The 14769-nt window shown below is 38.5% G+C and overlaps 1 protein-coding gene across 2 annotated transcripts; it reads right to left on the bottom strand.

Moving 5' to 3' along the window:
• Nucleotides 1–464: 464 nt before the first annotated feature.
• On the bottom strand, nucleotides 465–14585 carry LOC106536283 (protein FAM219A). 2 transcript variants are annotated; one of them, XM_014033491.1, is made up of 6 exons: nucleotides 14352–14585; nucleotides 9137–9233; nucleotides 6502–6595; nucleotides 5827–5907; nucleotides 3804–3879; nucleotides 465–3485 (listed from the first exon to the last, which is right to left on the bottom strand). In XM_014033491.1, exons 1-6 carry the CDS (start codon nucleotides 14409–14411, stop codon nucleotides 3327–3329), a joined length of 567 nt encoding a protein of 188 aa, XP_013888945.1. In that variant the 5' UTR covers nucleotides 14412–14585; the 3' UTR covers nucleotides 465–3326. The 2 variants fall into 2 exon arrangements, with proteins under 2 accessions (XP_013888945.1, XP_013888946.1); XM_014033492.1 differs by having other exon boundaries at nucleotides 3825–3879.
• Between the last annotated feature and the right edge of the window lie 184 nt (nucleotides 14586–14769).

Raw genomic sequence — 14769 nt, 5'->3', positions numbered from 1 at the left:
GAGGCAGGTCAGTGTTAACGTTTCACATCAGGCCAAGCTAACTTATGAATAAAAAAAAACCTCAAATGCGGCTTCGCTGCAGTTACAACTGTTTTAGCTGCATAACATATGAACACGTTGCTCACCTGKGTTATGGTGCATGAGCCTCAGACTTGTTTCGATTCAGTGTTGCTTTWTGCAACGTGGACACCTACAGCTAACTACTTGGATCCAGGGCATCTAGGTAAGCCACCCTTCACCATCTGCTCCCAAAGGATCAACTCCAGGCTAATCACAAGTGCTCCACCCCTCCAGCCCCTCACACTCACTATTTCTCATTTATCCATCTAAAATTCACCAACAAAGCACGTCATCCAGGAGCTGTTTGGGTCATCTGCTGCTGGGATGAAGGAGTCTGAAGAAGTCATACAGAAATATAACTGATTGGGGTGTTTAGAACTAGGGGGYAAAAAAAGACAGCAGTCTAAAACTTGCAATACCTAGTATTTATTTTTTGATATGTTGCACTATACACAGAACTGTAACACTGTTAAAATCTAAATGGAACCAGTTCACAATCGTCATGACAAGCTTTTGACAAATGGAAAGTGTCTGCTTGTATTTCTCACACCTAAACAAGTAAAAATAAAAAAACAACTGCATATAAATAATTTCTGTTACAACAAATCATCCTAAACTCAATAAGTTAGTGAAGCTACGCCTCAATTGACACATCAGCTGCGAGTATTGCACTCAGTAGACAGATCCAGTGCTGTGATGTTGATGGAAGGAAAAATGCAGCAACAGTCAAAGAATCTACTTCTCTCCAAATAAAACTCTGTGCACAGCTACCAGTCCAACAATCATCCCTGCTAGCAGCTGCAGTAGTGTAAAAATGCTAACTGTGCTAAGAGGGTTCTATTGTGCACTTTATTTTACTAACTACATAACGCTGCAACCCTTCTACAAAATTATTTTTGAGCGTGCACAAAGTGCTGCAGGGACGCGTCGTGTCTTCGACATAAAACACTTGCAGTGTCTCGGAAATTCTGTCAGATTTTCTTAAACAATGAAAGTCTGAGAAAAATAYGCAGACTTTAAGTGATAGAATTGYGATTGTGGGGAAGAAAATATGAACGATTCTCTTTTACTGCTGTAGAAACCTCTTTGAACTTCAGATTGGAGAAAGAACTGTATGAATCAGACTGGACTGATGAGCTAACAGCTAGCTTAATGGGACCGAGACAAAGTTGGATTACTCCAATCTCAGAGATTTCAWGGTGGTTCGTGTGATAAACCTTTGCACAGCCATTAGACTGAAATAAAACTGTTAGCCCAGCGCAACTCTTATTTTTGCAGGAAYTCCATCCCAGACTGCTGCCACTATTTACATTATACAACTGTGTAAAGTGAAAATAATGCAAAAAATAAATAAAAATTTAAAAAAAGTTTGCATGAGCCATAATTTAAAAAAATAATGACTAGAAATCCACTTTGGTCTTGGTCCCAATGATAATTAACTCACKAATCTGGTCAGATTAGAACTTTTTCTCCAATTTGATGTTATCAAAGAGCYATCTACAACAAGGAAGATATTTACTAAAGGCAGATATTTGCCACTTTAAGCATTTTCTCTGTTTTTCTACATATCATACAGCACTGTTTCATTGTGTACCACGATTTCTATCTTGATTTGGTGAGTTACTGATATCTCATTTGTTGTGTGAAAACCGTTAAACCAGGAGTGTTTCGGTTGCATTGCACAAGAAAAATGTAAAATTTAAATTAATATTACAATGAAAACATATTCCACTTTATCAGKTGCCTTTTTCTGCAGGCTTGGAGCTTAGTCAAATCATTAAGGAGGGAATAATTATCAACATGACATTCCAAGGAGCTGATAAAATTTGGAAACCTAATCTTGTTGTATTTTGAGAGCCAGCCTCACATTATTTTCTATACCTCTTTTCAAAGTAGTGTTGAATCTGTCTGCCAAGAAAAATAAAATAAAATAAAGCAAAGCTTATGCCTTCCACTGTATTAGTAAAAGGGATTTAAACATAAAAACTAACAATGCACTATTACAAAGCTTATGCTAAAAGAAACAAAAACTGTTAAAAGCCTCTGATAACAGGTGAAGGTGCTACACTTACACTTTTTTTGTACATATATATATATATTAGACAAATGGCTCATGCTGTAACTCAGGAGGTTTGTGCACATTTGTAATCTGATGGAACAAAAGTGTAAAAAAAAGAAAAGTTTTGAATTCCGTAGGAAATGGCATTATTACTTCAAAAAACTCATCCAAACTGTTTGGCATCTGTCTATCCACATTCTTCATTTGACAACCAAAACTGTATATTTCTACAGTTCTTTCTTTTTGTTCCTTCCTTCCTGTAGCCTTCAGCGGCAAAGGCTGCTGCATTACGGACAAACAAATATTACTCATTAGAATGTGTTTTCCTATAAGGTGTACTTAAAATGACCCACTTCTGTTTTCACAAAGCACACGGTGGTTCTTGAACCCAAAGATTTGGCTGTGGCTCAGTAGTACCTACTAAAATATCTGCACGTTTGTCACCGGGACACAGTGTTAACAGGCAACATGCATCTTTTAACTAAATGTAAAACAGGTTTCAGTGGTACAGTCTCAGTAAAATGGAGCAGTTACTACTTTAGTGTGGAGTGTAAGGGCTGCTATAGTGTTTTATAAGCAATCTGACAGTTTGTCAGTGTTTTCCTGGGCGTGATTAGATGCACACACAAAGGAAGACAAAGCAGACGAGATCAAAGAACGMGAAAAGAGGACGTAAAATGGCAACTACTGAACTTCGTGTCTTCTTGAATCCATCGGAAATAATCCAAGAGTAAGTACCAGAAGACCACTCAGACGTCTGCTGACACAGTAATGACACCGAGTCATATAGTCAATTTGTTCTCGTCCCTTTTTGTTCTCCCAGAGCGTTGCACGGTCCTTTATGATCCTCGTAAACAAGAGACTTCACGAGCAATGAGATCAAATTCAAACAGAAGAGACGCAAAAGTCGCACTTTTTTTTTTCTTCTTTAGAGGTAACATTTCTGGCCATGACTTGAATCCCTGCTGAACCAACATTGAAGTAAGACACACAGATCCTGCCATAGGAGGAACATGCACAGGTTCTGCACACATTCAGTTTCTCGTTTTCTCAGTTTAGAAACCTTTGTTTTGTTTTGTTTTTTCCCTTTGTGTCTTTTCCAGCCGTTAGTTTTTTTCTTCCTTGATGCCACTCTGGTCGGCAGCTGGCCTTAGGTGAAGATGGCAGGAAGGAGGAACGGGTGGGGTGGGGAGGGGAGGGGGATTGGCTACTGGATTTGACAGGCTGTAGAAGGAGCAGCCTGGCAGCACATGCAGGTGGAGGTCACTGCRTTAGGGGGGATCAGATCCAGGTCCTCGTCATCTGGGATCTCATCGAGCCGGTACCCGTCCTTCAGGAGCTGGATGTTCAGGTCCTGATTGATTTGCTGCAAAAGCCACAACAAATATAAATAAAAAAATAAGATATTACCAGAATAGTAGAAAAGCTACAAAAAAAAGTTGGCTCAAACTAAGAAACTTTCACAACACACAGTGAGGTTGTTGATGGTAATGAGAGGCCAAAGAACAGAGCATGTGCTCCCTAAAGAAATGAAGAGGATTCTACAGGGATGAAAATATGGAGAAGGGTCACTATCAGGGGCCAGGATGTGGAAGCTGAATCAGTGCACATTGACCTGACGTGACAAAGGTGGTGATGTTTGGCCAGATGATGCTGTGAAACAATATAAGATGTGCATAGATACCTGGTCCCTCAGACATCTCACCTCGGCTGAGGAGTATCCTGATGAAGAGTATCTGGACATGTCAAAGTCATCATCACTGAAAGACAGGCGACACCTCAGGTTAGACCCAAAGAATGAGGATGATGGAACAGCAGCACAAACGACTCATGGCWTGTGAATGAATAAAGCAGCAAATAAAGAGTCTTTTCTCCATTGTTCAGGATGAAATTTGATGGGATTATTTTACTAATAAAAAAAGGACCAAATAAAACCTGTTTACATGTTACCTGTTTACCTGTTTCATTCTCTGGTTTTTGAAATTAAATGAGAAAAAACTAATAGTTTGGTGCTTTTTTGTAGAATTAAATTTGTAAAAAAATGACGCAAGAATAAAAAAGGCTACTTTTTTTATTAGTTAAAGCAAAGTCGCACCATTTGGGACCTTCTGGCGGAACCAGATGTTTTCACTTCTCACCATGTTTTTTTTTTTTCTTACCATGAACAAATTTACTTTATTATTCCAGTGGTTTCAGTTTTTAAGCAGTCGTCCAGCCACTAGAAACTCAACTTCCGTCATTTCCAGTATCGCAATATATTAAAACGACAACTGTATATTCTATTTTGGATTTAGATACTGTAACTGAAGCAAAAATCTAGCAATTTGGATTGTTAATTAGTTTTATTTTACATAGAGATTGCAGCTGTTTCAGCACCTCCTCTCACCATTTTTGAACGTTTTGTTAGACTCTAGAGTGTACAGATGACTATTAATTTTGTTTTATTTTTTGCATGCTGAGGGGTATTAAAATAGTTTTTAGTTCCGCTGCACAATGATGATGAGTGCTATTTTTAGCACATGCTCTGTGGGCGATATATCCACTCTAAGTAAATGAACGTTAGCCTGGCGGGGAGGCATGTAAAGCCTGGCGCCCCTCCAACGTAATAAAACACTATGGGAAACCCTATAACATTTTTTACATAAAAAAATAAAAGATTGCTTTCTTTTTACGATTTTATACTGAAACGGAAAAAGCAAAAAATGCATACCACAAATAAGATACTGTATTACCATAATAGTAAAAGAGAAATACATGGATTCACAAATCTTCGGAGGTAACGGCAAATAAGAGCAAATTTTGTTCAATATTTTTTAGTTTTCTGGCAACGTGCAAGGAATCTTAATTGGATTCTTAATAATGACAAATCCTAATTTACACTCACTGCTCTGGCTGTTTTGCTAAATTCAAGAGCCAGATTTTCAGAAATTAGCACTGTTTGTTATGCACATTTAGCATCAGATAAAACTCGTTTTATTTGCATTTGTGAAGAAAAAGGTGAGGAAAACGAGTAATCTGCTACCTTCTCAAAAAAAGTGCTGGGATGAAAGGTTATTTTTTATCCTCTTTTTTTAATGAAGAGTTCCACTCATTCAACTATTCAGACATTAAGAAACAAAACTGATGATGATGGGCCTTTTATATAATCTTTGTGGAGTATCTTCATGACAATGCAAAAAGAAAATCAATATTCTGCATGTCTTGCAACGTTCAGAAGAACAGGAACACATTATGCAAAGACTATGCACACGGATATGAACAATAAACAAGTAGGTGTTATGTTTCAGTGAGAGTATGACGTAAGCCCTTTTGGGCTAATGCACATCTTTTAAATGAGAGGGTTCACCCCATGTAGCAAAGAGCTGGGGCCACAGACGCTGAGGCTCATCTGTTCAAAATACAGACCTGCTGGTACACAGTGGGGGGAGTGGGTGCTCTTTCTGAGCCTCTTTTGGCTGTCTAAATCCTCACCCTGCTGTGCTCTAATCCTGAGCCTTGGGAGAGGCTTTGCCCCCTTTTTAGGATCGCTTCTAAACACTGTCAAGTCATTCAAGAGATAAATGTTCCAAAAAAAGCAGAGCGAGGTCTGCAAAACAGAGCAAATCTCCCCCTCGGGTTACTGCTCATTATTCCTTAAATGTTTATGTCTTTATCGGTGTTATCTGATATTTAATAGATGTGGTGTTAATGTTTTGTTCTTTGCTTACCTGTCAGTGTCCAGTGCTACCAGGGGTTTCTCATCTGGGCTCTGGTCTAAAGAGGAGTAGCCTTTGTTTGGCACCACCAACCTATAAAAAGGAACATTTTTTTGTTGTTGTTGAAAATTTGTGACCAACAACTGTCACAACTGGAAACGATGTAAGAAAAGTGTAGCACTTTAAAAAAAAAAGTGGGGGGGGGATTAAATTTATTTTATCAAAGTGAAATTATAAAAAGTGCTAAATTAGCTTTCAGTCTCAGAGATTCAGGGTTCAGATCCACGGACAGCCTGTCTTATATTTCCATTAATCCACCGGGGAGAGGGATTAAACACATAAAACACTTGTCAATGCTGCGAGCTGTGAAGGGCTCACGCTCAGTGGTTTTGACTCCTATAAGCATTCAAAACTTTTTTTTTCCTCTGTAGGAAAGCCTCGTTATTTCCTGATTGCGTTCAGTTGAAAGATTAAGAAATCCAACAACGTCTCGGGCAGGGTAGAAGCAATACGTGCCATTAAAAAGCAGCACACCCTGTTGTCCTGCTTTGCATTTCAGTGGGTTGCAACTAMAGCAGTGAATGGTGCAAAAACATATTGCTTCTGGTGCAAATGAACACAAAGAGAAACATTTGGGTCTGAACTGATCAAATAAGAGAGAAGCACAGACYCGGAGGAAGGTGCTACCTTGTCCTGGCATTCTTTTTGGGTTGTTGATTGACAGGACTTCCCACGGTGCCATTCTTCACCGAGGCCTTCCTGGCAAGGTCCCTCTGTTTCTCTGGCAACACAGGATGTGAGGTCATCAGTAAATACATGGACTCGACTAAACACATTTCCTATAATTGGAAGTCTAATTTGGGATTTACTTTTTATAAATATAAATCACAGACATTAAACTGAATTTTGTCAGCTTATCTTGTCAAAACCCTATTTTCCAAATACAGAGTAAGAAGTACACAAACTAAATCTAAAAATCAGAAATCAATAATWAATTGTGCAAAATCATAGGTTTTATTTTAAAACTGGCTTTTGCAGTGCTTTTATTTTGAAGGCAAGTGGATGTTGAAATCAGTAGACTTTTCTGTGTGCTAGCAGTAGGTCTATCCACTTGTAGAAGGAGTTTGTAAATGATATGAGTTACTGTTGTGTCAAAATATTAAAAAACAAAGACTGATGCAAAATGTAGAGTTTTTATGAAGATATGGACTTCTGTGTTGACTTACTGTTTGTCGAGAGCAGAGCGTTGCTTTTAAGGATTGTAAATTCAATCCCCATCATCAGACAAAACACACAGAAATATAGAGCAGTGAACAAAGCAATGGGCCTTTCTGCCAAGATTTACACATTGAGGACTTAAGCAGTCAGGGCTAGTTTTATGATGTCTGACAAAACTGCAAAAAAAACCTACTGTAAGCTGCTTTTTGTAAAAAAAAAATAAATAAAAAAAAAAGAAAGAAAAAAGTGATGAACTCAGCTGCAGTTGTGTCGTGAGAAAAGAACAGAGGAGAAGTTTCCTCATGAGAAAGCTACAAATCAGGATACAGATCCTCTCCCATTGACAATCACCTGCAGCTGAATGTCATTTCACCTCAGGTATGAAACACGACAAACTCAACAATATGATTTCTTTCAATGAAACAGAAAAAAAAATATGTGTAAATGTGTAACACTTATTTCCAATAAAGGCTTTTGTAAACAGTTTTATTACATCACTTATATAAAGTTTATATTCTCCATCTTACTGTACCAGATTTCTATTGACCAGTTACCATGTCAACTTTTAACATAATGACAATTATATTRACAGTCAATTGCACTTCTTATATTTGGAAGAAAATAGTTTAGCCTYTTGATCCATACATTTGCTCATCTTCCATCTTCTCACACTCATCAGTAGTCGGGTCGTGGAGAAAATGGTCTAGGYGAGAAGCCATCCCTCTCCCCATAGCACCAAGACGTTTCCAGGCTAGAGAGGATACATAATCCCTCCAGCAAGTCCTGAGTCTTCTCCGGGGCCATCTACCAGTGGGACATGCCCAGAACACCTCTAAAAGAGGCGTCCAGGAGGCATCCTAATAAGATGAACCACCTCAATTGACTCCTTTTGATGTGGAGGAGCAGCGGCTCTACTTGGAGCTCCACTCAGATGACGGAGCTCCTCACCCTATCTCTAAGACTGAGTCCAGCCACCCTACYAYGGAAGCTCATTTRGGCCACTTYTATCCTGGATTTCATTCTTTGTCATGATCTAAACTAGGGGTGGAAACATTTTACTCTCTCATGATTCAATCCGATTCTGATTTTTGGGGCCCCGATTAGACTCAAAATCGATTTTTCATTCAAAACTGATAATGTGAGCCCATTTGTTGTGTTCCCAAAGTGCTTCATCTTCATTTTGCGAACCTCGCACTAGCTCATGTCAAACTCAGACTCATTCAGTACAGCAAAATGAGCTCAAATCTTTGCATTCAATGACGATGGGCCCAGTTAAATCTCTCTTTCCTCCAGTTTTGTAGTTTCTTCTTGTTTTGTTGCTTTCTGCGTATGCATACGCACCAAAACCAGTGGTGTGGTGACATCAGGACGTCCCACGTAGTTACAACATGGAGGCTAACAGCCATTGGATTTGCTTTATTATTTTTTTATTATTACTGATTTTGTGACATTTTAAATTAATTCTGAATCTTTGTAAATGAGAATCACGATTCTGATGTGAATCAATTTTTTTTGGAAAACCCCTAATCTAAACCTCATGACCACAGGTGAGGGTTGGATCGTAGAAAGATCAGTAAATTGATAGCTTTTCCTTTTGACTCAGCTCTTTCTTCACCACAACCGACTGAAACAACGCCCTCATTACTGAGGACGAGGCCCAATCCATCGATCCATCTCTTGCTCCATCCTACCATCACTCGCAAACAAGACACCCAAATACTTAAACTCCACTGGAGGAAGAGACCACCCCCCACCCCCCGACACAGAGTGGGCATTACACTCTTTTCCAATCAAGAACCATAACAGTCCCAAATCCATATGTGGCCCTCTGGGACAAATAGTTGCTCATCCTTGGTCTAAACCCTATGAGCCATAAATTTACCAGTTTAAAATATAATCGATAAGAATCAGAGAACACCACTTATTCTCTCCACCTTCGATAATCTTCAGTGTTTTAAAGCAAACTTGCACACAATTATAATGTCAACATGCACACAGCAACGAGCTGGTTTCTTCCATGCCTTCCAGTCTTTGCAAACTGACAAATGACAGCAAGTTGATACAAAAATATTGTGTTGTGTTCATTTGCAGTTGTTGATGATACCTATTTGGACCTGCAGTGGAGGGGGCTTGTAGTTCATGGCCACGCTCTCTCCTTTAGTGTCAGGTTGTGCCTCTAAAGTGGAGGACGCTGCAGGGTCCTGCAACAAGAGTCAAACAATGCAGAACTTTAGCTGTGTGTGAACAGTGACACCTACTGTAACCTGTGATGGTACTTCAGTCTGCTTTTATGGAACTTTGTGTTCTATAGTGWTGATCATGTGTAATAATACAAAAATACTAACATAACTGGCATTTATAACCATTTTAATACTCTTATACATAGTAATAGAAAGTATTTTTCAAAGTCAGATTTGGTGAGTAGTTATGAGCGGTCAGTATCTTACCTGAAGCGAGCCTAATCTCAGGGGAATCAAAGAAAACATCCTAACAACTACTCAGAAAAGAGCCAAAATAATAAAGTTTTGCCAWCAAACAAAAACAACTCAAACCCTAAACATTTCTAAGCTTTTGAGTTTTGAGTTTTATTGTTGCCATTTAGTTTTATTGTAAACTTTTATCCTGGGTCAACTTTGCACCAGACGAATGTTGATGGTTCTTAATAAAAAAATTAAAAGCAGAAGGGCTTAATTTTGCCAAATAATGAATCTTCATTGTTTGGACAATGTTTTACAACTGTTAATGCTTGATAAAGTACATGAACAACCTATAAAGGGTCCTTATTGTGAAGTGGTACCAAAACACCCTGGATCAGAGGAAGCATTCAACTCACAACTGAGATCTGGATTTCAACCCYTCCAGGACAGCCAAGACCAACAGCTTGCTGTGGAACCAGTTTGTGTTCGACACTCAAACAAGACGACTCTAAACACTGCAGCTGCTCTGGTTGTAGCAACAATAGACTCGAGTGTTTAGCCTGGGCTAGCAGCTCGGTCTCTTTCGTCAGCGTGCGAGCGGTGATGCTGTTGGGAGGCGGCCGTGTGAAAACAGAGGGGGTTGCTGTTGGAGCCACGGTTTCCCCAGACTGAGAAAAGGGAGCTGGGCCGTGCTTGGCCTGCTTTCCTCACAGAGCCCCGCATTATGATGATCCAACAGGCCTCCCCTTGTTGAAGACCCTCACAAGTCACATGGCTGCAGACTGCCAGCCATTTGGAGTTCAAGAACTAAAGCAAACCTGTGATTTATGGACACTTAAAACAATTAAACATCAAACACTGAGGCAGTTTATACTGGCTATGAAAGCTTGGGGATGATTTTGCTCCATGGCAAAAAAATCCCTGAACCAATTTAAACCTGCTCCAGAAACCAACAGAGCTATTCAAGTCTCACAAGGCAGAAAAAAAAAAACACGTATTAAACAGGGGATCTAAGAAGCTTTTCATGAAATACGTTTAAAAAGAAAGTGTCAAGAACACAAGCAGATGGCACAGCAKAACTAAGGAATTGGTTGTCATTTTTATTTATTTATTTATTTTTTTTGTTACAGTAAATTTTTCTGCAGATGGAGCCGGCTGCCTACTACGGTTTTAGGCCTGATTTTCACATTACAGACAAATGTTGGACATCACAGATAAATGACCCAAATGGGAGTTTACACTGATGATCACAAACCTGTGTGTGAACGCTTCAACAACTTGATTTGAGTGGGACATCTAGCTCATGTGACCTTTTTTTTAAGAGATGGCAGAGAATTTGTTGAATGAGATGTCAGCTAGTGTGACAGCCTGAGAGAAGCACGGGAGGCTGACTGGAGGGACATGAATGAGGGCAATGCTGTAAAAAGACCATCAAATAAACATACAATGAGCACAACAGACAGTACGGTGAATTAAGTAAAAATTGTTTTTTACAAGAAAAAAACATTACCAACATGAAATACTATAACAGGTTTAACTATACAATAAAAAATTTAAACAAATAAGCCTTAAGCTAAGTCAAAATAAGTGAAGTGTGCTACAAAGCAGAAACAATGCAATTCAAATTCATGTGTGGTTCGTTCTTTGGTTTGCAAAAATAAAATGACTGATTTTTTTGTCTGTTTTTAAAACATAAATGTAAAAATGTAATGAAACAGGACTATCGGTAATTAAAAATCTACAATGTTCGATTTTTGCTTCAGCTATAAAAGATAAAATAGAAAATACTTTTTAAAAAATTTGTAATGATATCAGAGATGACAGAAGTGGCCAAAGAAGGTTTACAGTGGCTGGATGCTTAAAAGCAGAAAATCATTTTAAAGATTTTGGCAATGGCTGAACTCAAACCCTGTTCTGCATAACTTAGAGCAGTGTTTCCCAAAGTTGGGGTCAGGACCCAAAGTGGGGTCCCGAAACATCAAGGTGGGGTCCTGAAAAGATTTTCTGAATTAATTACATTTTTGCCTTAGTTGTTACAARGGAGGTTAGTGTATTTAAAATGGATACATGTAGTATAAAAAATATTGTTACTATGCCCATGTTTTGTTGACCTGATACAAATGTTTATCATCCAAAAATAGTTGGGGGCACAGGTCTTTGTGGGTCAAAAGCTGAAAAGTTTGGGAACCACTGCACTTTGGTTCCCAAAGTTGGGCTTGGGACCCAATTATGGGTCATGAAGCACCTTGGATAATCTCCAGAAATCAATTTAAAGGGTAATAAAATAATTGCTAATGTAATATTTTCCCTATAATTATTACAAAAACACAAAATAAGTATAAATAAGTATTTATATTTGTGTACAAACTGTTTCGATTGTCAAAAAGCCTGCGTTTTTAGGGTTATTAACGAAGTTCATGTACTCAGGCCAGTAATATTTGGGGTCACAAGTTTTCGCCATGGATATTTTGTGGGTCAGAAGACAAAAAGTCTGGGAACCACTGACTTAGAGTATTAAAGCAATTTCAGCTCCCAATGTGATACAAACATATCCAGAGTGAGAAGTGAAATGTAATGATCTAGACACGATTTCCAATTCCGCCAGAATGTCTGAAATGTTGAACTAACAAAATATAAATCTTGTTGTTGCTTTAACCGTTAAAAAAAAATAAAATTTAAAATAACATAGCACTTCTTAAAACCAAAAAAATCTAAAAAAAAAAAAAAATTATTTTTTTTCTCATTTTACTTTGAAACTGAAAAACCAAAGAATGAACCTTAAACAGATGAATTCTACGTAACAAAAAGTGTTGTCATTAGACTTTCATTTCCAGCAGAAACCTTTGAGATGAATCCCTCACCGTGACAGAAAAGTCACCTCCTCACATCTTTTCACTTTTCTGTAAGAATGTGGTATGAATAACCAATATCGCTTTCATCAATAGCCTCATTTTCATCTGTTGATGATGCACCGTTCCCTTAGCTGGAATAATTTATGAACGCTCCAACTGAGAAAATGACACACACACACACACTGGTAGATGTTGTGAAATCATGCACACGTAACTTATTCCCAAAGTAACAAGCAGCAACATTTTCTGCTTTCTGACAGGCCCTTTCCTCAGATCATTAGGTACAATATCTCTCTCTGTCTTTTACAGAATCACAGCAACTTTCAAATAAACCCTTTTGATTTTTTTTTCCACACGAGATGAACCAGTGTAGTACAAAACGGGATTCCGTGCAAAGCTGTTTGTGTCAGGATTTCCTAGCATTTCTTAAAATATGACTTAATAATGAAGAAGCGGGTATAACAAAGCAAAAACAGTCTTATCCTGACTTTAGTATAGCTTTAGACATATTTACTTGCTCCTGATCCCATATTAAAAAAAATAAAATAAACCACTCCTTGTTTCAGTTTCAGCTGTTTGTCCTCCCTCTGGAGATGCTTTCCTGTTTCTGGAGGCTGCTGACACAGCATAAACACCAAGTGATTGGTAGGATTATACACTATGGACACCAACTGACCAATGGCAGTGAAGCACAGTAGATCAGGTGACCATTAAAACAGCTGAACGCTTTCTATATGTTTGACAATTACAACACTACAGTCTGAGRGTGGAGCACAGTAGTTATAGTGCCGCCTTCAGTAAATCACTATCATTCTCTACCTAAGTGTTATTTTATGTTTGATTAACAAAACTATACATATATAAACAGTAACCTTAAGACCGTCTCTAAATGTTTTATTCAAAGCAGTTTTCATTTGTGTGAAATTAGCAGATGCAAGGTGCATTTATGCAGTTCAGGAACAACAACCACTGAAGATATTAGCATGAAAATGCACAATCATGTGTGCCACAGCACCTGGGCTTCTGATATGGTCAGACAATGTGGAGGCGTGTCTGACAGGACTGTCTGAAACAAAAGACACTTAATAGACCCAAAGTGCTCTATTAGATCTGTGTTTTTAAAAGTCTGCTTAGAAAGTATAATGTTGAGAATATGAAAAGAAGATGCTGACCACTGACATGCTGGTCTCAATCTGGATATTTAGAATTAAATTAACATTTAAAWTTTAATTTAATTGAGGAAAAATAGGATCAAATGAAGCACAGGAATGGAGCGTGGTGACTGTGGCTCTGAAAGACACTTTTGGTACTTTTTAAAGGTTTCCTGTGTTGTTTTTTAATCATTACACATCCTCAAAAACAGACCTAAGGAAGCAAAATGGAGATTAGAAAACTGTAATGTGTCTCAACACCAGAGGCAAACACCAGCATGTGTTAGACACTGTTTTATTTGTAAGGMCAGTATATCAGGATTATTTATCAGAGCAATAATAACTGCATTAAGGTGCCATTTGAATGTAGCTATTTATAAACTATGCTGGAAATATCTTTGGCTCATATGATGCAATTAAAGTGTTTTTTTTTTTTTTCCAACTAGGCGTTTGCTAGCTGCTCAGGCACAAAGATSTGTTTCTAACATTTGGTCTGACACCCACCCCGACCCAAACCACACGTCACCAAATGACGAAATGTAAAAATAGTATCGGCTATTGACAGGGGTAAAAGCGCATCCAGACTCACCATTTTGTCAAAAGTGCGTAATATGACTGCTCTGAAATGCATTTACTTAGTACACGTGTGTATTTAAGTATCACATCTATAAAAGGCGARAGTCGCCATCCTTTCATCCTTAGTTAGTCGCTTCACCCATCCCAAGAAGATCCAGTTTGTCCCAGAGCTGCAAAAATACGACCCGTTTATTCGGAACCACACTGTTGTTATTATTATGCGACATCGCCGCGACGATTAAGCACCGACGATACATGAATTTAAGCACTTGCATTCAGTAAAGACTGGTTTGCATAAGACGTGTTTTTGTCTTTTCTCTTACCAAGGGCTGCGTCTCTCCGTTCACAGGAGGCACTTGGAACCTGTCGATTTCTTCCATCATTTTTTGGCAAAGCGTCAGTAAAACGTTCCCGTGACTCGAAATGAAAGATGGATTCAGTCTAACTGAGCCGCTTTYTGATGCTCGGGTACGTTATTTAGCATTATAGTAGCTCATATTCCTCCTCCATCCCGCTTGACAGAGGTGACTCGACAGCTAAACCGCAGCACCGCCCTACTTCCGGGTGCATAGAATATTCATGACGACCCCGTCCAATCACAGAGGAGATCGACCGGATGTGCGTTTAGCGTAATTTGTTAAGAGATATGGTAGAGAAAATTACAATATTCTGCTTTGTAACTAATACAAGGCATTATATTTTGTTTAAAAAGTTAGGCATTAAAAGCTTCAATTTATGTAT

The sequence above is a fragment of the Austrofundulus limnaeus genome, unplaced genomic scaffold, assembly GCF_001266775.1.
Source record: "Austrofundulus limnaeus strain Quisiro unplaced genomic scaffold, Austrofundulus_limnaeus-1.0 Scaffold1754, whole genome shotgun sequence".
NCBI classification, from domain to species: domain Eukaryota; kingdom Metazoa; phylum Chordata; class Actinopteri; order Cyprinodontiformes; family Rivulidae; genus Austrofundulus; species Austrofundulus limnaeus.
Note: the sequence above shows the minus strand (reverse complement) of the source record. Positions and strands in the feature narration are given on the sequence as shown.